Source organism: Homarus americanus, unplaced genomic scaffold, assembly GCF_018991925.1.
Source record: "Homarus americanus isolate GMGI-L3 unplaced genomic scaffold, GMGI_Hamer_2.0 scaffold30231, whole genome shotgun sequence".
Classification (NCBI taxonomy): Eukaryota; Metazoa; Arthropoda; class Malacostraca; order Decapoda; family Nephropidae; genus Homarus; species Homarus americanus.
The window spans coordinates 993-25,539 of record NW_024756966.1 but is presented as its reverse complement, the minus strand read 5'-3'; the positions used below and the strand labels follow the sequence as shown (position 1 = coordinate 25,539).

The 24,547-nt window shown below is 36.1% G+C and overlaps 1 protein-coding gene and 1 long non-coding RNA gene across 2 annotated transcripts; both read left to right on the top strand.

Moving 5' to 3' along the window:
* Positions 1-12,965, top strand: LOC121857340 (solute carrier family 25 member 44-like). Its single transcript, XM_042353349.1, has 6 exons — positions 1-259; positions 5,566-6,305; positions 7,434-7,732; positions 9,477-9,609; positions 9,741-9,868; positions 12,361-12,965. Exons 2-6 carry the CDS (start codon positions 6,044-6,046, stop codon positions 12,550-12,552), a joined length of 1,014 nt encoding a protein of 337 aa, XP_042209283.1. The 5' UTR covers positions 1-259; positions 5,566-6,043; the 3' UTR covers positions 12,553-12,965.
* Positions 12,966-13,849: 884 nt separating this feature from the next.
* On the top strand, positions 13,850-22,769 carry LOC121857337. Its single transcript, XR_006087163.1, has 2 exons — positions 13,850-14,060; positions 21,661-22,769. It is a non-coding gene; the product is annotated as an uncharacterized LOC121857337 (long non-coding RNA).
* Positions 22,770-24,547: the final 1,778 nt, after the last annotated feature.

Genomic DNA, 24,547 nt, shown 5'->3' with positions numbered 1-24,547 from the left:
AAGCAGCTGAGCGAGAGCTAGTCCGAACCCCTGCACAAGAATTAACTGTATGGTTAACATTATGAGTGCAAGAAGGAAAATATTACATTAAATATAATACTTTTCTTATAGTTAAAACATAGAAATATATGAATTTAGCTGGAGTGTCCGGAAAATGTAAGAAATCATTAAACATACTTTTATTTACTGTGGTGGAAGACAAACACTGTGTGTGTTTGATGGAGGAGATCCAAGAACTGTGCTAAGATTTGGAACCAAGGTAAGCGCCTAAGCGGAGCCACCTAATTAAGACTCTAAAGCAATGAACTTTATAGATAAACATAATTTTTACGCCAGTTAATGAAAAAAAATGATATAAGATGGCAGTGGGGAGAAATTGGTACGCGTTTAGACCATTAGAATTGTCTTCTAGGTAGGAATTAAAATTTTGAGGTGGTTTTTAATTTTTTTTAATGGGGAACGAGATTGGAATAGTCACAATGACATTTTTTTATTATGAATATTACATTTAGTGATTATGTTGGAGTAAATTGACTAGGCCGTTGTCTGTGCGCCAGGTAAGGAAACCAAACATTTCCTGTTGTTTATTGGCGAATATATTGGTTCACCTGAGCTATATACTGTACATACACTTGGGTTGGGTGAAATAGGTGTACACTTTTGATAATACTGGACAAGAGTGGACGGGCCATAGCACCGACTAGAGGGAATTTCTCCATAGAAGATAAAAGCTGTAGTAGCCTTTTTCATATATATAGGTGTGGCCAAGGGTCTATAAACACATCAGAGAACATTACTCAACTGTCCACCCCACTAGGGGTCACAGAAGGTTGAAGAAGCCATAATTTCAGAAGAATGTTTTCAAACGGTTTTGCAGTGAGAGATGTAAACTCGGAAAAATCAGCAATCTTGTAGCAGACTGCTAACACCAGAAGGAGTTGTTGGATTATGTTAATTTTTTCCACAAATGATCTTTGGATGATAGTAAGTAATAAAATTGATGTGGCAATGAACAGAACCTATTAGAACCTGACCTAACCAACCAAAGAAACCTACCGAATCTTACCGAACTTCTGGAGCCCTGCGGACACCCTGCCATATTAAACATAAAGTCCTAGTACGCTCGGAGCAAGCAGATTGGTTGTTGCATGGAAACGAGCAGACGACAACATTGCTGACATGGCAGATTTTTTGGCAGAATATTTATAGTAAATAAATAATTTCTTCATGTACAAAGCATGTAGAGCCAACATTTTAGTGTCATATGATCAGTTTTTCACTGTGTTTTACCCTGCAGTTTCCCTCATCCTTCATACCCTGCCCACTACAGGTGATTTATAATCGTAGATAGAAAAAAGAAACATAATTAAAAAAAAATTCATGATATCATTTTTATTACATACTACAGGTTGTACCTCTCTTGTCCGGCATTCTGTGGTCCGGAACGATTTTAGTTTGTCCAATAGGTAGATAGGCAGCTTTTTTTTCACTTATCTGAATTATTATTATTATTACAGGAGTATTAAATTTTTGCCCCTCAGGCCCCAATGTGGGTCAGTGACTTATGCCCGGGTGGGCTAATCCCCTTAAAAAAAAAAACAAAGCCGCGGGAAATTAAGGTTTGTTTACATCCGGCAGTTCGGCTGCTTTCTCTCTCTCTCTGCTTGTCTATACAGTGTACAACATTTAACCCTTCAATATATATGAGCAGTAAATAAGTGTTGCTTTCATATTCTTATATAGAGTAATGACGATATGTTTTCACGTGCGCACTTACATACGCGCAGTCTCACTTTTTTTTTTACCATTAATGGTTAGCTACTTATATTGTTCCATTTATTAACATTAAATAACATTACAGGTACTTCAAACAACCATATTAATGTTTTTACATTAATTTTACTACAGCTAAAATCAGGGTCTTATTTTTTTTCAGTTTTATATGTAGAACCAATCAGTCACTGGTTTTGTAAGCTTTAACATAAACAATGCCGGCAGCCGTCTCGTCTCCTCTAATATTCCACGTATTATTAATAAATTGTATTGTTAATTTTGCACACACAAACATTAATTCAATAAAAAGAAATTCAGAAACATTAATTAAAATATATATGAACAGTAAACAAGTGTTGCTTTCATATTCTTATGTAAAGTAATGATATGTTTTCACGTGTGCGCATGCGCACTTACATACGCGATCTCCCTTTTTTCTTAACCATTATCGTTAGCTACTTCTATTGTTCCATTTATTTCCATTTATTATCATTAAATAACATTACTTAAAACAACCATATTAATTTTACTACAGCTACAGCCAAGGTCTTATTTTCTTCAGTTTTATATGTAGAACCAGTCAGTCACTGGTTTTGTAATCAACGAAAACAATGCTGTGTCATTTCCTCGTGTGTTTTAATATTCTACGTATTATTAATGAATTGTATTGCTCATTTTGCACACATAAACATTAATTCAATAAAAAAGGCATTCAGTAATAAACAATAATGAATCTTTTGTACATAAGAGAAATGACGCTGTTTACACGATTATGCCCATCGTCTGCACGTTGGCGGGCCGTTCAAACCCGTCGAAATTCAAGTTTCCGCCGTCAAAATTTTTATTTATTTTTTTTTTGTTCCAATAAAATACGTTAAGAATTAAAAACTCGCGAAATTTGAGAAGCTGCTATACGACATTTAACCCTTCAATATGTCTTTAAAGAGACCATGATGCAGAGAAAGTGGTGCTAGTGCTTCCAAGCATAAGCACAAGTCACAATCTATCCAGGAAAAGGGTGAATTTCCATGGTCCGGCACCGGTCAGGTTCCGAGGTTGCCGGACTAGAGAGGTACAACCTGTATCACCAAAGAATATATGTGAAAAAAATTAACAAAATCGAACAACTTTTGGTGTTAGCCATCTGCTTCAGTATTAATGAACAATTTGCCGGAGACAACGTGTTGTGACTGCACCGAGTGTGAGTTCATTCAAGACCAGACTTGATCAACACTGGTGCAGGTACAAATATAATATTGAGTCAGTATATTCCATATAGATGTGGCTGACCACCCAATGGACTAATAGGTCGATTAACGGTAAAGAGAATTACTGTAAATCAAGTAATTAAAATAACAGTTAATCTTTATTTAACAGGCATAGAATCATGAGTGCCTTTGTTATTATGATGTGAGACTAGGAACTTAGCAAAGTATCACATACACATACTGTTACCTTATATAAATTATCATTCATAAAAGGAAACCGACTAACCTAATCTAAATCAACTTAATCCAAATAATATAATAATGTTGGTAAATTTTTACTTTTGTACCTCACAAATCTTCGAAATTTTCTTTTGCATATACAGGTAAAAGTCGTTTGCGAGGGAAACATCAAAGAAGAAAAGGGTCTTGCAATTGTTTTTAACTATTGATTGCAAAGATAAAATTCCTAAGGTTTCTGTGTTGACAGAAAGTAAAATATTGTACTGTACAGTAATACCGTAATGTTTACCATAAGCAAATTAAGTTAGATAGGTTAGTTTGGATCATTTTATAACAACAAATTTTATAACGTAGCAGTATCTTGTACTGTACTGCGAGAAGTTCCCAGACTTTGATTATCATAGAAAAATAACAAGCTTCTTATCTCAAGGAACTGACATAAACTGCAGGGGGAATGTGTTTTGCATTATTACACATTTTTTTGTTTTCCATCTTCTGAGGAACTTTCCTTCGCTGCAATGCAGTACATGTATTTATTTTCTGTGATGGAGTGTTGAATCATGTCATAGATTTTTTTTAAGTGCAGCTATATTCTATAATTAATAATTCTTAAAATGAAGAAAACTAACCAACTTAACCTTACCTAAAATATTACAAATACAAGTACAGGTATATATTTTCTATTTTATTCTTCTAAAAATAAAATTCATTTTATGCAAAAAAAAAAAAGTCCTTTCTACAATCTAAACATGGCACCCTGTTTTCTTCTGTCGATTTCGGATTATACAGTAATACAGTTGTACCCCGCTTAACGCGGTCAATTGAACCCACAGGGTACCGCGTTAAGTGAAAACCGCGTTAAGTGAACAACAGAACATATGGGATTAATTCCAATAGAGCTGGCCCGACCCCCAAACTCCACTTTTTGACGACACACAACTATGTTGTAGTAAAAATATTATCTTAACTTCATGATGGTATGCACACACAATTAATAATTAAGAGAAATATCAATAATATTAGGTTTTTTAACACTTACATTAGTAGAAAAGATGGCTGGGCACAATGGGATGGGGGTTGGTTCCGAGGCAGAGGGCAGATTATTGGCCCTCACCTGTATCACTTGTATCAATTGTATCACTATCCACCATAGAGGCTTGCAGGGCCTCTTTGTCAAACCCCTCAAAGTCCATATAAGTCCATATCCTCACTATAATTATCACTATCACTGACTTGGGCCGGCTGTGGTGGGTGGCGGGTGAAGAACTCGGTAATATTTTGATGACTGGGCGACCTTGTGTGCATCGTGCCCGCGCCGCTTCCCGCGTATATGAGTAGATGAACCACGTTAAGTGAAAGTTCGGTTCTGGCGAGGCACCGCGTATATGAGAAATCGCGTTAAGTGAAACCGCGTTAAGCGGGGTACAGCTGTATGTGATATTGCGCACAACACATTCCTTATGCATTTTCTGCCATTTTCTCAAGGTAAGAAATCTTTTATCTTCTATGGAGTACAACTACACATTTTTAATGGAACCTTTTAAAAGTATACAACACAACTTGTATTTAATAAAATGCGAGTTTTTGGTCTTTGGAGAAAAAGATGCAAATAACATTTAAAAAGTTTATATGTGGTTGCTTTTAATAGATTCGAAAATATATTTAAAATTTATTTGCAGATTTCCTGGTGCTTACTGTAGTGTGTGATAGCTATATTTGAAACCGGAACAGTGTTTAAATAGCTGAACTAGCAGTTTTTAGATTAGTACTACTTTTAATTTCCTTGCAACTATTTCATGCATGATAATCACTTACAGTTGGTGTGTACTGTATTTGTATATGTTGTTTTTTCATTCCAGCAGCATTGCAGTATAGCTTCACTTATACCACCTGCTAATGATGAAACTGTAGGAAAGGAATGTAAGATTAGAATTACACAAAGTAAGAAAAATAATTAAAATATGAACCTAATCTTGTAATGCTGTGGAACATGGACCCAGGTTAATCATTAACTATAGAAGTTTTGTTTTTTATGGAAGATAACATCTTTCCTGCCTCATGACTATCCCAAAACATGGAGGAATATCTACCAGTATTATTGTAATTTTGTTTTCCCCTGGTTCTTGTTATAAATACAGTACAGTAATGCAGTGGTCATCTGTCCAGTCATGGACATTCCTTATTTCCGTTATTTGTTCGGGATTTGTTCTGATCGATTGAAACTGATGACACTGTTCTTAAATTACTCTACTGAATTCAGTCACATGCAAACCTAACCTGTTCAGGAAATATGTAGGATATGTATCTGGTATTGTGTTATTGTGTTTTTTTTTTCTCTCTTCAGATGTTGTACTGAAGCACTGTCAACACACATCAACAAGATGTGTTTCACCATAACAACATTGGATGAGTCAGGGGCAAATATTATGAACTTTGATCCATGCTACCTTCAAAATTTCTGATGTCATTGAGTGAAGAAATGTTTCAACTAGAAATTTAGTGACAACCCCTGGATTTTGGAAGTGTGTTTACATGTACAGGTTTTAAATTTTCAATAAATCAACAAAATTGAAAAATAAAATTACGAATTATATTCTTGTAATATATGAAGATATTTAGAATAATTTTATATTTAATGGAAACAATTGAAAACCATATGCAGCTCAAGGTATTGCAAGAAATGCTATGACCTTTAGAAATGTGATACTGTACATGTTATTAATTGAAACCTCACAAATTTGTGCCAAAGGTACAGTAGCTATAGCTTCCATGTGTTTCTTAGTAATGAGATGGTAACACAGCACTGAAAGATTTGGTGAAGAATGTCCCATGGTACTATCTCCCAAAGAACCATGGAGTCACTTGGTGTCCCAAATATCGATGGTGGTGGCCACTACATACGGACAATTGAATGGGATATGATGAACAAATACAAGTTTTTTCCATTGTCCATGCTGAGCTCCTTTTCAGTAAGATGTATGCTCTACCCATTCACCGTCATCAAGACACGTATCCAAATTCAGAGGCACTCTGAAATTTATAAGGGCACATTTGATGCATTCCAGAAGATATTCAAATATGAAGGTACATTACCAAGTATTTTGTACAGTGTAGTCTAGACACTAATGTTGCATTTTCATAATTTTGTTTGCTATTTCTTTTTATAAACTTATTGAGAAGTTCATTGTCGGTCTTCATACTCTTGTTTATTCCTCAATATAAGTGGAAGCCATTGAGTTTTTTTTGCATGTATTTAAACTTCTTGAGATCATGTGTATTAAAAGGATATTAATGGGGTACTGTAGAACAATGATAAAATCTACAGTATGGTACAGTACGGTATACAGGTATATTAGAGTACTGTACACTTTTTGGGGGAAGCAAGAGTGAAGACGTTATTCATATGTATTGTAACCTAGCTTAATAGATTTAAAACTTAAAGTAAGCTGTTGCAATGATTCTATAATAATTTTTATATGTTTAGTCCTTGGCTTTGTTTTAATCATACTGTACCAGTATGTACTGAATACTGCATACAGTACAGTATATGTCATATGGTGTTACGATACTGATGAGAGAGATACTGGTATATGATGGGGTGCATTGGCTAAGTGGATATAGTGCCCACCTCTTATCCTAAGGGTCACTGGTTTGATCCTCGGAAGTTACAGCATTTGAGTGCAGTGTCTGCCACACTGCCTCCATATGTACTGTATCCACATTATCCTTAATGTGCCATCAGGCCTGTGATATCCAATACCACTACTGTATTGTATCAATGAGAGGGTTGTTTCTCGCACTTGGAAGAGACCGAAGTAATAGTGTGGCCTCTAACTGTATACAGTAGATCATTCAGTTTGAATTATAAGAGAATCTTTACTGTATCAGGTATAGACCAAAAGTTTGATAGAAATTATCAGGATTTTTAATCATAATGTATTTATCAGATGTTTTATAGGTGCTGTACCTCTACAGAGGTATTACATTTTTAGTTTGTGACTTGGTAGTTTGGAAATGTAAGCTAAATTAAGTTAGCAGACTGCCTAGAATCTATAAAGATTACTATGCTATATTGTATTTAAAGCTTGATCAAAGGAGTAATACTTGTTTACCTTGTTGTTAGTCATCATAAAATTAAGAGTTGCTTAAGCAATATGTTCTCATGATGTTTAGGAGATAATTTCATCAGGTTAACTGCTACTTTTTCAACAGGTTTTGGTGGTCTGTACAAAGGTTTCTGGGTGAGTGCCTTTCAGTTAGTCTCAGGGATCTTTTACATTACCACCTATGAGAATGTGCGTCAATTCCTGCAGCAGCGAGGTGTACAAGACTCCCGGATTCGAGCATTAATTGGGGGTGGATGTGCTTCCCTAGTTGGCCAGACCATCATTGTTCCTTTTGATGTTATTTCACAACATATGATGGTGTTAGGGCAATTGGAAGGTCGAGGAAAATCAAAGGCTGTCGTCAACCCACTCAACATTGATTACCAAGGCCAACGAAAACCACAGGTAAAATGTTTTCATTGTGATTTCTCTGATAGTTATGAAGTGAACATGTGAAGTGTCATATTTGCAGGACATTGATTTTTAAGAGAAAATACATTAATCCCTCACCAACTGGAGGGAGGTTTATGTTACAGAATTCTCCCACAGTTGGCAAATCCATAGAGGGCAAGGGCTGGGTCTAATGGGCAATACAGTGTTTGGGGAAGTAATCCATGAAATGAAAGACATATATAAAGGCTTATAATGTACAGCTCAAGGTTAAAAATAAGTGCAGGGTTTGTTTTATACAGTCGGCCCTCAGTTTACGCTGTGGTTATGTTCTTATAAAGTCATCATGCAAATGGAAACTATAAAAAATAGTAAGGGCCTATGGGAAATATGTTCTATGCTCACAAGACTATCTGTATGAATTCCTTTTATTTATATGCCTATTTCTCATAATGGTTAGAAAACTCCTTTTTGTTGTAAACATATACACCCAGGTCATTTTCACACCTGGCATAAATTACAGGTACATGTATTGATGTTTCAAAGAAATTCTATGCCACATTGGGATATGTGATACTGTTGGTCTAACCTAGGTGCATACTCTTGCATTTTGTAACATTGAAACTTAACAGCTATTCCTTTGACCACTCTTGAAGCTTCACAGTCTGTTAGGTTTTTAATTTACTTGAATAACTTTGTTTATCACATATACAGTAAACAATTGTATGGAGGAAGGAATAGCATCTGGCACATTAATTATGAAACAAACAAACAACGTTGGTCTCATCGCACTGCCTTATGATACCCTGTTTGCCACAGGTACACAATGATTTTATGCCATTCATCACCACACTGCTTGCAGTCATGAAAAAAATCTTTGATCCATGCTGGGGTGTTCTCTTAAATTCCATGCCCTTCCAATTTAATTATCAGCCTTTCATGAGACACTGTTGAGTGACTTGACAAAGTCGAAGCACTGTCAGTGTTACCACTACACTTCAAGATCTGTGGCCACACATCCAGCACCATAAGAAATTACGTCAAGCAACAGCATCTTGGCATAAAACGATGCTCTTTAGCACTATGCCCTCCTCATTAGTATTGATGAGATCCAGTGGCTTTGATGTTTGTTCACCTCAATATTTGGATCCTTATTATGCTGGAACAGGAAATTGTCTCTCAGTTTTTACAAAAAGGTTTGCAGGTTTATTAACTATATTGAATACATTTGGTGTGCATGGTATTTTCATTTTTGCAGTTATCATAATTGAAGGCCCCCTTAACAGGGATGCGGCTAAAGTTGAGCACCATTGTGTTGTCTATTAAGGTTCTTAAATTTCTTTGGTTCACTAAACTGCAATTTGAGAATCTGTAAATACACCCAACAAAGAGTGCTTCTCTGCCCTTCAGTTAAGTTTTACACCATTTAAATTTTTCAAAAACATGTTCATTTGGTGTGGTGGGATTCATGTGTCATGTGTGGCGTACTCCTCAGGCCCAAGTGGCAACCATACTAAACTGTGTACAGACCATGTACAAAAAATAAAGGTCACAAATACATGACTGTGTATAAGGGAAACCACGCTAAAAAACAATGTGCAAATTGAGGGTCGACTATATGCCACCCAGAAAAGTACTTTTCCTTTGGAGTTGATGTTAAAAATATGTTTTTTGTGGGTTTTGAATACCATATATTAATATTTACCTTTTAGTACAAGATCTGTTTTTATATATCCTTTATGGGTTTTTCATTTTTCAGATTGCACTTGACATAGTAAGAACTCTATATAAAAAGGATGGTTTACGAGGATTTTACCGAGGCTACATGGCATCTATAAGTGCTTATGTCCCTAACTCTGCACTATGGTGGTCATTTTACCACTTTTATCAAGGTAATAGATTAACTAGTATTTTTAAGCTTGTTTTCATTAATTGAGTACATACCATGGAATTATGCATGTTAGTGTAAGTGGCAGTCAAATCTGTAAATTGTAATCGGTCCCTTTTATTCATTTGTTCACAGAGCAGCTAGCTCGCATTTCTCCTGAAGGGACGTCAACTTTGCTGTTGCAGTGCATTGCAGCTCCACTTGGAGGAGTTACAACTGTACTACTCACAAATCCTCTAGATATTGTGAGGGCCAGATTGCAGGTTAGTTTAGAAATTTTTTTGAGTATGATATAAAGTACAGGTCGACAACCCTTTATCCGAAATTCCAAAAACCGAAAAGCTCTGAAAACCGAAAGTTTTTTTGTGGAGCAATTTTTTTTTTGGGGGGGGGGGGGTAACAGCCCACCTGAGCACAGGTCACTGACCCACATCGAGGCCTGGGGGGTGAAAATGTAATAGTAATAATAATTATAATAATAATAATAATGATAATACAGTAATAAAAATAATTATTCATAGTAAATAATATTTTTAATAAGAAATGCACAAAAATAAAATAAGAATGATAACAATAATAATAATAATAACAATAATACTGTAATGATAAAATACTAATAATAATACTAATAAAGAAATACAAGAATGAAAAAAAGATCAAAAGTGAGAAACACAACCTACAGTAGACCTATGAATTATTATTATTATTATTATTATTATTATTATTATTATTATTATTATTATTATTATTATTATAATAATAATAATAATAATAATATTTTAGCCCCCAGGCCCCAATGTGGGTCAGTGACCTGTGCCTGGGTGGGCTGATCCCTGTAAAAAAAAAAAAAAACCTAACCATTCTGAAAACCGAAAAATTCCAAAAACCGAAATGCATCTGGTCCCAAGGATTTCGGATAAGGGATTGTCAACCTGTATATAAAACAAGGATACATGAAGTATTTCTGTATTTGGGACCTACAGTATTTTTATTGAGGATGGTAGCTGGCAAAACAGAAGTTGAGAAATTATAATACTGTACAGTACAGTGCAGTACCTGTATACCCCAATTTCTGAAATTTCTGTTATAAAAATTAAATGCAATTTTTATTGTCCAATCTTTCATTCACAAATGAAAACCCTGAATTTATTTTTCCTGTTTTCTTATTTTTTCTTAAGTAAAAATTAAATTACAGTATGTTAAAAAAGTGCTCTCTGTTCTTCATATGGAGTTATCGCTTCTTTGGTGTAGGGAAACATTTAGCCACCAGTAGTTGGCATTGCTGCCACCTTACTATTAAAAGCATATCATATATTTCATATTTTTATATCAAATGCAGTGTTTCAATAGGTAAATACTGATTCCCATGAAAATATTAATTTATTATGAAAATATAAAAGCTATACAGTATACAAGGGGTGAATGAATCAATACCATCAGTCTACTGACCTTATCCTTGCTAATACTGGTATCAGGAACATCTTGTAAATTCTGGAGCACACCCACCAAAGGGGAGCTTCCAGTTGTAAGTCTGCCATTAGTGTGCATTACTCTCTCTCTGGGCCGATGATAATTCTTCTAAAAGTTCACTTCTGCTGACACTTACTAAATGAATATCATGTACACCCACTAAGAAATTATTCGGCACCCTTACGGCGTGATACAGTATGACGCGGGTGCCGAATAATTTTTTAGTGGGTGTACAGTAATTCCTGAAGATAAGTCGTCATTACTCAGAGCCTCCACTAACCGTGATCAAATACCGTGCGGACAACATGACCAGCAAGACCATTCATTTGCCAGTAATTGTAAAATGAATTATAAAATAAATTATAAGGGTTATATCTTCAAGGTGGTTTTCATAGTCTTGCATGACCTACAGAATTTTCTGAGAAAATATCAATTCTGGTTATCGGAGAGATTCAGGTTTGAGGGATTCTACCTAAAGGAGATATTATTGGTACGTATATACAGGTGCTCCTCTGCTTACGAACGTTCAACTTACAAACTTTCAGAGATACGAACATCATCACTGAGGGGGTTACCTGCCAGAACAGGTGTTTAATGTGGATGAGACTTGTTTATTTTGAAGAAAATTCCAGAGAGAACAAACATTACCTAAGAGGAGAAGGTTAACCAGGTTTTAAGGCTGTATTAAAGGGTATAGCTGTAGTAAATATCCATGATCTTTTCATATTTTACAATATGTTTGGTATCTACATGAGTAAAGGTGGACTTACAAACAAGCCTCAGGAACGTAACTCGTTTGTAAGTAGAGGAGCACCTGTATATATATTTCATCCACATTTAAGCCTATCAAATCAATGTGATACATTATTGTATTGATGTAATTTATTTTTGTACAGTATTTCTATACGTTGAACCTTACTCCATTCAAATGTGAACGTGCCTCTGGGATTTGACTTTGATCATGTGCTACAAAACTCAGACGAGCCCCATTGAATGGGTTAATCTTTTCAGTATGCTATTTTGTTCATGTTAAATTATCGTATTATTGTACCAGCTGTTCTGCATAGTAATTGAATGCTTCATAATTATCTTGCAATAACAGTATTTCATATAGAATATTAGATAGTCTCTCACGTTAATAATTGCTATACAGTTCCCTTAATACCACCTGTAGATATTATAGATGTGTCTAGTTAAATTAATTTGGAAGAACCCACCAAAACACTAAATTTACAGATATGTAGACTTTTTTGTTATACAATTTCATTCATTCTATTACATAAAGGTGCAGAGAACAGGAGGTTTTGGACACACCTTTCGAATTTTGTGGTCAGAAGAACAACTGGGGGTCTTCACAAAGGGTCTGTCTCCTCGTCTGTTCCAGTCGGTTATCTTCTCATTTACCATCATCCTTGGCTATGAATCAGTCAAGAGGTTTTCTGTCAATGATGAATATAAGAAAGAAGTCAAGTGGTGATAGGAAATTTTTTTTTTTATATAATTTTGTAATCAACATGATAAAGGTAAAGATATTTAGCTTGACAATTTTTTTTTAGTGCTATAGTTAATAAAGTCATTCAACTTATCTTAGTCTCCCCTTTTGTTGCTAATTATAAAGCTGAGTGAATTTAGGTACAATGTGTTATATTTGACCTCCAATAATATTGTTTGTATTATTTATGAATTATGGTTTGTATGATATTTTTGTGTATTGCAAGATGAAATTTGAGATAGTTTTAATCATAAAGCATTGTCTATTTACAATAGAGTGAACATGATGAACTTACAACTTGTAATCTTTTTGAATGTCATAATATTGATATATCTGTACTCAATTTTGTTAAATTGGTTGGATTCATAGAATAAAATATTTATATACATATGATTACACATTTCTGTTTTCTTACTACAGTATGGTATTTAGTTTAACTACCATATATCTCGGCCTACAAGGCGATGGGGTGTATACGACAGCCCCCAAAATTTCCATTTAAAAAGTAGCTTTTGAGCCCTATTCGCTGTATAAGACCGGTACCCCAAATGTGACACTTACCATTGGGAGCTTACTGACCCAGTAGTCCTTTACCAACCATCCCATTGACCAGTGCTGTTTACACATCCTTGGTTTTTTAAAATAAAGCCAATTCACATCAAGTAATGGCATCAAATGTTACCGGTTGGTGTAGTGTAAACACTAGTGACTCACTTTAAAGTCTGCTAATTAACTTGAACTAATGTCGGTGTCGAATACAATTGTTTCATTTACTTGAAATGGGTTTACCGATTTATTTGTTTATTTATTTATTTATAACATACTGTAATATATTAAACACACCAAGTATTTTCTTTAATTTATAAGCTTGCTTCAACCAGCTACAGTATTCTAATTCAATAGTGTTTCATTAGGATTTGAGTGAAAAAGATTACTGTACATACTTACTACATACATTTATTACACAAATATATATATATATATATATATATATATATATATATATATATATATATATATATATATATATATATATATATATATATATATATATATATATATATATATATATATATTCACAATATTTTATAATCGTAGTCATGAACTGAATATTCTATGTAAAAAATATAAATTTTAAATGAATTATTTCTAGTGTGGTCGACTTCCTACACAAAGACAGGCTATAAATATAGCCGTCTTATCTCCCATCCGTCCCTCCCCCTCCATCCCTCTGTTCTGAGAGAGAAGGTCTTGGTAAATAACTTTTGTTTGTTTATTTTCATTGTTTGTCTAATTTATCATGTTGTATCAAAGTAATATTACTAAAAGTTTTAGGCAGCTACCAAACAGGGAGATTCTACTGCCTGGGAAGATATTGGAAGCATAATGTACATGGCTTCCAAAGACAAGACAACTTCAAGATGAAGTCAGAAGATGGCCAGGAAGGAGTTTAGCCTGAAGGACAAGCAAGAATTATATATATTATGCTGCAGGTTAGTGATTCAAAAGTGTTTGTCTATTTTTGCCACCACGTTGGAAGATCCGGAGCATTTTGTGTCCGGTTTAACAGAAATTAGTCCGGAGTGGTTTGCCAGTCTCGATTAAGGGTACAGTGGGGTATGCTATAACGAACGGATCCTACTACGAATATTCCTATAACGAACGGTTTTACTTATAAAATTGAGAATGTTATAACGAACGAAACTCCTACAACGAACATTATTTAAAAAAAATTTTTTTTTTTTTTTTTTTTTTTTACTAATTTATTGTTTTTTATTACAAATATTAATGATATTCTTTATTTCAGGGGTTTAGATGCATATTTATGCACTTTTTTACAATTTTATATTAAATTTTTCAGTGTTAAGTGGTTGTATTTGGGGGCCTGGAACGGATTAATCCTATAACGAACGAATGCTATAACGAACAAGGTTCTAGAACCAATTAGATTCGTTATAGCATACCCCACTGTATTTTACTGTAATACTGTATACTCAATTATTTAGTAGCACAATTCTATTATCTGAGTGAGAAGTATGTGCCATTTAAATGTGGCTTGAAGGGATGTAATATACAGTAAATTAATAAAAATATTTCGACAAAAAAAGATGACCTGATATTTTCCGTAATGAATAAAGTTAAACAAAATAACCTGCAAATTGTATTTAACAGAGTTTCCACAGTCATTAAAATTCCTGAAAAATCATGCAAATAAAATAAATCACGGACAATCTGGAAAACTTAACAATCACGGAAACTTCATGGAAAAATAGAAGACAAAAACTTTCTAACAGTTGTCATGACTGATTTTGAAAATTTGTTTTATTATAAACTGCATTGAGCATAATTTCTCTCCAGCATTTAATGCATTCATATTACAAGTACTATGTATAAGGGTAAGAACCTAGAAGAACATTATCTTTTTGGTGATGGAATTTGGTGACAGTATACTTAGTTACTAAATTGCCATTTGTTCCAGTTCCACTCATACATAATGTAATACCTTTCACAATATTTTCTCTAGGAATTTACACAAAATTTATACTGCGTAATCATATTATAAAGGAATTTCTGTAGACATTTAAGATTGATGCTTCTTGCTTTCACACACCCATATAGTCTCACAGAACAGGTCATAATATATGACAGTGATACACTGCAACACATTAATCCCTTCAGTCCAAGGGCTTGCCCTCAGCTCAAAAAAAAATTGTTTGATTAACCAGAAAAAATTCCCAATTGTCATCATCATTATAAAATGATTAGGGGAGAGAAAACTACAATGTATTACCATACTTTAAATTGTAGAATTTCAATTAGGCATGGAATTTTTGGTTAAGATTAGGTCAGGTTCTAGAGAGGTCTTTCAAGACCAGACTTGACCAACACTGGAGCAGGTTCAGGTATATTCAGGAGCCAGTGCATGCCCAGTACTTGCCAATAGTGCGTAACAGAGACGTGACCGATCGCCCAAGCAGCTAACGAGCCGATCAGTGGTGAAGAGGATAAAAAAAAAATAGCTTCTGTGCATTCTCATTTAAATTTTCGTGTTCATTATCATGCAAATAATATCTTCAGAAATTTTGGTTCAATTCCATAGGTTATTTCTGGTGTTAACCTTCTCCTCCACCTTTACCAATCCCTTCAAGCTACATCAGAACCGCCCATACTTCTCACTCATATTATAATTGTGCTATTAAATCATTTGAGCACATTAATTAACATGTGAACATAGGCCATGGGAGTATATAGTTCCTTATGTGCCTAGACAGTGCCAACACCTCCTTATATACTGAGTTTTATTGGGAGAAATAGGAAAAAAAGATATACATAATTTATTTTAGTGTCAGAAATTAAAATTTTTCAAGTATTTTGACAAAATTACCAATGTGGGCAGGGCTTTGAAATAAGGAAAAAATGTGAGGTAAAATACTAAACAAACTTTTGAAAACCTTAACTAACTTTCCTAACCTTTAACATTACTAAAACTAAAAAGCTTACATTAATTATGTTTTCGGTGTTTAATGTGTGATGTTTTCGGTTTTTAGTATGTGATGGTGTTACTTTCGGTTTTCAGTATGCGATTGTGTTTTCGGTGCTCAGATGTGGGGGCTCCATTAACTCAAAACGATTCTTACTTTTACTTTTATCCTCTTCGCCACTGATCGGCTTGTTAGCCGCTTGGGCGATCGGTCACGTCTCTTTTCATTTATATTCTTCACCAAAAGATCAGCTCGCTAGCCGCCCGGACTATCGGTCACGTCTCTGTCACGCACTGTTGGCAAATACTGGGCATGCACCGGCTCCTGAATGTACCTGAACCTGCTCCAGTGTTGGTCAAGTCTTGTCTTGAAAGAGCTCACACTCGGTGCCGTCACAACACTCTCTGGTAGATTGTTCCAAGAGTTTACAACCCTCACTCCGAAAAAGTTTGCCCTCACGGTTTTCTGGACTTGCGGCTTCTTCAATCTTGAGCTGTGACCCCTTGTGGGGTGAGCGTCCGCCAGCTCCAAGTAAGGACACTCGACTGAGTAGTGCCCCCTGAGATGCTTATACACCTCAACTAGGTCGCCCCCTTGCCCGTCTGTAGTATAAGCTAGGCAAGTTCAGGCGCTCCAATCTCTCAGGGTAGCTGAGGTGCCGAAGGGCAGGCACCAGTCTGGTGGCCCTCCTTTGAACATTTTCAACCAACTGACAGTCCCTAGCATATCTTGGGGACCAGATGGGGTGACAGTACTCCAGATGGGGAAGCACTTCACTCCTGAAGATCGTCACGAGGGACAGACCGTCTAGATATCTGAACGACCTTCTTATAAGACCCAATAATTTATTTGCCTGATTTACCTTCTTCTCACAATGGCCCGAGAACTTCAGCTCATTGTCAACATACACACCTAGGTCCTTCTCACACACAGTCTCAACTAGTGTGTGAGAAGGACCTAGGTGTGTATGTTGACAATGAGCTGAAGTTCTCGGGCCATTGTGAGAAGAAGGTAAATACGTACGTCATTTAAGCAAAAATTTTACATTTCCATACAGTGGTACCCCACTTAACGCGGTCAATTGAACCCAGAGGGTCCCGCGTTAAGTGAAAACCGCGTTAAGTGAATAACAGAACATATGGGATTAATTCCAATAGAACCCAGCCCGACCCCCAAACTCCACTTTTTGACGACAAATAACTATGTTGTAGTAAAAATAACATCTTAATTTTATGATGGTACATGCACACAATTAATACTTAAGAGAAATACAGTCGCCAAGTTAATGTCCATTCAAATAATGGACTCAACTCCCTCCCCCTCTCACACTACACAGCCAGCTAACAGATGGTCGGTCGGTCCCTCCCTCCCCCCCCCCACCCCCCACCAACCGTCCCAAGGAGATGTGTGGGATAACCTCAAACTAAAGTTAGGAAAATATAATTGACATTGCTGGATTCCTTGTAAGACCAGGAATATTTTGAATATAAATGTCATATATTTTTCACAAAAGATAACATAATTACCTAGAGAACAATTTTTATCTAAAAATTGTATGTTTAATGCAAAATATATGTTGTTTATATTCAAAATGATCACCAAATTATAAGAATTCCAGCAATGTAAATTATATTCTGGCCGGATAATTTGTATGAATTTTATGAGCTAAAACAAATATCTACAGTTAATAAAAAAAAAAATATATTCTTCAACACTATCTGTCAATCAAAGTACCCCACCTTGCCTCCCCCCCTCTTCCAACCGCGCGGTCAGTCCCAACCCTCCCCCCACCCCCCACCAATCCTCCATTCAAGAGTTTTTAACATTTAGTATTAAATAATACCTCAGATTAAAGTTAGGATAATATAATTGACATTGCTGGATTCCTTGTAAGACCAGGAATATTTTGAATATAAATGTCATATATTTTGGACAAAAGATAACATACTTACTCAGATTAAACATTTTATCTAAAAATTGAATGTTTAATGCAAAAAATATGTTGTTTATATTCAAAATGATCACCAAATTATAAGAATTCCAGCAATGTAAACTATATTCTGGCTGGGTAATTTGTATGAATTTTATGAGCTAAAACAGGCAGTCAGGCAGGGTGGCGGGTGGGGGGTGGTGCGAATCTAAAAATAGCTCTCGAGCCGGACACTCACCGCGTTGCTGTGGAAAAATCCGCGTTAAGTGAAAGTTCAGCTTTGGCAAGGCACCGCGTATATGCGAAAACGCGTTAAGTGAAAGCGCGTTAAGCGGGGTCCCACTGTATGTTAACTATATCTTAGAATGACCAATAATTTAAAAAAAAAATGCAAAAATACTCAAGTGCACAACTTTCTTGATATTTACTCCACTGGAAACGAATGTAAACATAGAACCAATTATTGTATTGGCGGACTGGCCGATCAGCTGATGCGCACAGCAAAACGTGTTTCTAGTAAAGCTTTCGTTATTCGAAGTTTTGTTCGTTAATTGAACTGAAAATCCTTATGGGAGCTAATTAGTTAACTGAAATTTTTTAATTGGACCGTTCGTTAATCGAGGGTCCACTGTATATATATAAAATATCCATTTTCGATATTCCTGTGTGTGGTGCGGCAAACAGACGCCACCCTTTCCCGCCTCAGACACCCGCTGCTTCGAGAAGCCTCAGTCCACACGTGCCTACCGTACTGTGAACGTTACTGTGATTACCTCTTCTGTTTGTCCTCTCACGTGCATTCCACATGGTCCGGGACATAAGCCAGCTTCATCAAAGGCAAATATTACTAGCAAAGACTCTAAAGTGACCAAGAGAACAAGAATAGTGATGACCTTAACAGAAAAAACAGTTTTATTGGACGAGCTCAGAGGTGGTATGAGCTATGGCTCGAGATGTGGTGAAGACTGACAAGTCATTTGTGTCTTTTTGTCAGAATACAAGTTTCAAGTGGAGGAATGTGGGTGGAAGAGGACTGGCTGGCGTGACTGTGTGAGGGCGGGCAGATGCCGGGACGGCAGGGAGAGGCTGGCAATGCGGGTGTTGCCGACCTCAGCGAAATATAAACATTTGTATTTACTTGTAAATAAAATTTTTTTTGTATATAACTGTGTTTACATTTTTCCATTATTATACTACAATATGATTAGTTTCAAATAATGTTGTTCGTAAATGCCGGTACAGTGCATCAGTGATCAGTGTGACCACTGGGCCGTGAGAGGAGAGCATGGCGTGGTTAAGTGCATGACCTACCTGAGCTGTTTGGTGGCCACAGGTACAGTGATTCCTAAAGAGTATTTGCGGTTTGGGCTTTTTGCGGCGGTTTCTGGAACGTAATTCCCGCGAAAATCACAGGATTACTGTCATTATTTCTCCTTTGCATTTCAGTTTTTGCCCACAAGTTTTCTCAACTACTCACCTCCACCAAACTGTGAGTTAATTGATTCTGTGGATATATATTGTGAAGGCTGTTGATTTACGGGTCATAACTGTTACATGTACAGTACTTTAGTATTCTGCTGTCATCATGAACACATTACTGTTTTCCAAAAATGTTCATTTCTTCTTGGATTATGACATGGATAAAACATCTCCATGTTATTATTTATTTGAAGAAGGAGCAAGGCTGTCATGTAAAACAATAGGGTGATCCCAGAGAGAGTACAACCACCAGCGTTGTAATTCCATATAAATCTAAACAAAGCCATAACTAATGATACCTTTAATAAAATGTGGTCATACAGCTAATAGATATGGTCACTTGAAAACCATAATAATATCCGCCACATACCGCTCGTTCTGGCTCACAGGGATATCACTGATTAATGTTGTTTTTCTATCTCCTTGCCATGTTGTCACCTCCTGGACATATCCAAAATGGCTAGCGACAGACTCACGAGTTTTATAGCTACTAATGACTGCAATAACCATAAGAGTATTTCAGATAGGAATATAAATCTGCAGGAAGGCAAACCTTTCACATTTTAGAACAAGTATCTGCCCCATAGAGTTTAAGTAGGTAGTAAGCAGCTACCAAACAGAGAGGAACTACTGCCTTGGAAGATATTGGAAGCATAATGTGTTGTCTAATGGTAGACCCTGCTGCCATATGTGACCAAGTCCCAGGTTTATGACCTGACTTTCTGCCTCATTTACACACAATTGCAGGATCTCAATTGTTTCTCTTACTTGGACAACACAACATACATAATAATATATATCGTCTCTCAATCATCTTAATTTACTTTTTTCATTTTTGTATTTATTTATTATTACAGTATACAGTAGTCTGGATTTGCGCGGATTTCCTTTACGCGTTTGGTCATTTACGCGGTACCTGGCCAGACCGGCAATTATTAGTTATGCGGGAAGCGGCCGGGGAGGGTGCGCATTAGGTCGCTCTTACGATATCGCTGACGTCATATGACGTATCGGACTGTGATTGGGCGACGCATCCTTACCTCCCTCCGCCGCTAGCTGTGATTGGTCTAATGTAACATGACGTGGCCTGCCACCAGAGGGAATAAGCCGCTGACCTAAGCTGTGCCAGTCTCATTGTTCTCAGTCTCTGCGTATACTGTTCTCTCTTGTGCCCGCTATTCCCCTCACAATGGCGTCTGCTGGACCCCCACCACCCCCGAGAAACCTTGAACTACCTGGACCAAGCCATGGTTATGTGAAGGAAGTCATCGAGTTGGCGGAGAAAATCAATCTCATCCTTGACAAAGACACAGTCAATCATCGGTATGAAGTGTCTAATAACTTCCTCTCGAAATTTATGGAGCCGTATGTCCAGATGTATCACGACCACATCAATGCTAGCCGTCAAAGTAACATTACCGAGTTCTTCGCCCGCAATCCACCACAACCACAGCCAGCCCAAGTCAGTGATAGTGACAGTGACGATATGGACTTTGAAAGGTTTGTCAGGGAGGCCCTGCAAACCTCTGTGGTGGATAGTGATACAAGTGATTCACCGGAGGGCCACTAATCTGCCCTCTGCCTCGGAACCAGCCGCCATCCCCGTGTGCCCACCCATCTCTTCTACTAACGTTAAACACCTTCATATTTGTACAGTAGTGTTAGTTTTTTATTTATATATTATGTGTGTGTTCATACCATCATAAAATTAAGATATTATTTTTACTACAACGTACGTATTGTGTCGGAAAAAGGGTAGCTTGGGGGTCGGCCCAGTCTCTATTTCAATTAATTCCGTATGTTCTGTTATTTCGTTTACGCGTTTCTCGTTTTACGCGGACCTCCACGGGTTCAATTGACCACGTAAATCAAGACTATACTGTATGATTATTATTATTATTACTATTATTATTATTAATATTTATTTTTATTAATTTGCTATTAATTTTATTAATTGTTGTAATGATAATAATAATAATAATAGATATTATTATTATTATTATAATTATACAGTAATTATATTTTTGCCCCCAGGCCCTGATGTGGGCCAGTGACCTGTGCCCGGGTGGGCTGATCCCCGTATAAAAAAAATATTAATTTTGTAAAAATGACATATTGTACAAGTTGATATTAGTATCTGTATAACATGTACACCCACAAAAAAATGTTGTCCGTCCCATCAGTGAACCCCTTGATCCTCAGTGAGTATGAGACACCACACAGTGTTGGGTCCATAGATGGTGCAGTGTGTCATGGACGGGAGAGAGAGGACTGACACGACTTTTTTTGGTGGTTCAACATCAACAATGAGGGCATTCAAACAATGACAAACAGGAAGGAGGTTCAATCAAGGACAGCTCAAGTATGCCAGTTTCTACTGCACTTTGAGGTGAAGAAGTGTGATAAACGCATCATTATGGTACTCTGGAATTTCCAATGTTCCGGACCATCCAGTGCAATAATTAGTCTGGTAAAATAGTTTATGACTGAAGGAAATAAAACTTGTAGGGGGATATAACGTATCAAAATTATATGATCTGTATAGATTGTGTTTCCTGACAAAACTGTTCTGTGTAATTTTTATTTGTTATCAATACTAATTATAACAATTTTTACTTGAAAAGGTAACAGTGATGGGAGCCCCAGAGATAATAACAGCAGAAATAAACCCCAAGACAATAATGATGACTGGCACATCCAACATGATCATGGGAGCCAATGGGTCTCCAGTCACTCACACAGCAACTCTCAGCCGACCACAACTGTTAAACTTAACTTTGCATCATGCTCCTCAAAGCAAGTCTCCATCAGTTCTTCGCAAGTCCTATTGAAGGATTAGTTTTTTAGCGTTAAGTTTCTGTTTATTTACTGATATATGGTAAGTATGTTCATGGATTAATGTTCAAATAATCACTACTGTGTAGTGTAGAAATCGGTGGATTTTCCATTTTTTATAGGTAAAGATTCTTGAGTATGTCCTAGTCTGTGCCAAGTGGGTTTAAACATGCATTACATTAAATAGTTATCTGTCTTACATTATTGTGTGGTTGGTAAATAATGTAGTAGTACAAGATCACTGGTACCTTTTTTTGAGTACACATATACGGGGATCCAGCTAGAACGAGTACTGTACTCTCTTTGCTGACCCATAGGCGACTGCCTCGGGCCACCGATTCCCCTCCATCGGCAGGCCCAACATATCGTACCTCACACATAATTATCTCACTAGACTCCATATTTTTGTCGTCACATTAATTTGAAAAAAAAAAAGAATAAATAAATAAATTATACCAAAAAAATTTTCATTAAAAGTCAACATCTCCTAGAATTAACTTTTGGGACAAATGTCAAAATTCTATTTCATAAAGAATCAGGATATGGCATTCAGAGTGCCATGAATTAGTAATTCGTGTAACAGTAAGGTATACAGGTAGTTCTGCTATAACGCGATAATTGTGTTCTTGTAAAATATCGTGTTATAGAAAATCGCGTAATAGAAATAACAGGGCTTATGGAGAAAATAGGGTTAGGTGCAGATTACTCGAAATCGAAAAAATTTAGTAGTTAGCCTAACACAAAGGATAGCACAGTCTAAATAAATGTTACATTCATATCTAATAATGAAATCATACAGTAAATGTAATACTTTACCTTGACAAAATATGAATGTAACTTGATGGGGGAGAAGGGTGATTTTGAGGTTGATAACATCGAGCTTCTCTTCAAGTGTTATATCCTTTCTTTTACGATCATCACCGGGAATTCTATCACCAGAACGCTTCTTGGAGATATTCTTCTTTACCATATTCACAGTTAATACCACAAAATTGGAGAAATAGTAAGCAAAAATCGCGTTATAGCAAACAAGCGTTCGCGTTATACAAATATTGTTCCTAATTCATAAATCGCGTTAGAGCAAATTCGCGTTATCAAAACACGCGTTATAGCAGAACTCACTGTACCATAATCTGGAATTTGGACGGTAGTGTACAAAGAGGCCAGTGTAAGACTTACAGAGGACTTAACAGTACAGTATAAAGCACAACATGAGACTGATGTTGCATCAGCTTCTTTTTTTAGGACACATTAAGAAATCCACTACTGAATATGAAATACTAATTATGTAAAAATTAAAAAAAAATATATTTGTAAAATGTTTTGTTAAATAGATAAAAAATGATTAATAAGTTATTCTTACCCTCAATATATACAGATGAACTAAGCATTTTTTTAACAAAAATGAAAGTTGTTGACAATATAAAAAATATTTAGAAAAGAAGAAAAAAATTGATATCCAGCCTGAAAAACTTAAGAGCTGTGACTACAAACTGGACAAGCTGAAGCTGATGATCCTATTAAATATACCGTATTTTATGGCATATAAGACACACTTTTATGTCTGAAAATGGCGAAAAAAATCATACAGTACTGTGTCCTATATGTGAAGTTGCTGTCTCCTAATGAATCCCCTCCCCCCGTTCACCATTTATCCAAACCATGGTCAGTCCTGTATGGGAAACTAATGTTAATATTTTCGTTTTGACAGTTTATCTTCTATGCCATTTACAAATTTTTTTCTGCATTCTTTACACTAGAATTATCATAAAAATAATTTGGTGTTCGTCATCATGCCCTCTAGTGTGATGATGCTGATAATCTCTTCCAGTTTTTCAGGTGTGTCAACCACAACCAAGTGACCACCATCCAATAAACATTCATCCTTGGCTGGGTACATTTGGTTCCCAGTCAACACCAAGTGGTAGAACCTCTCGCCACACTTTCTAGTCAGTTGACATGAAAAATAAGTAGATCATAAAATATATACTGTATATATATTATTATTATTATTATTTTTTTTTTTAATATATTATTGGGCACCCCCCTACATTCTTGTGTAAGGTGAAGCGCAGAAGCGCTTACAGTGCCCAACAGGGAAGCATGCTAAGTTCATGCTTGCCTTTATGTCTCACGAGTTAAGGGCATAGAAGCCTGAAGAGTCAAGGGCATAGAAGCCTGAAGAGTCAAGGGCATAGAAGCCTGAAGAGTCAAGGGCATAGAAGCCTGAAGAGTCAGTGGTTTATGTCATCAA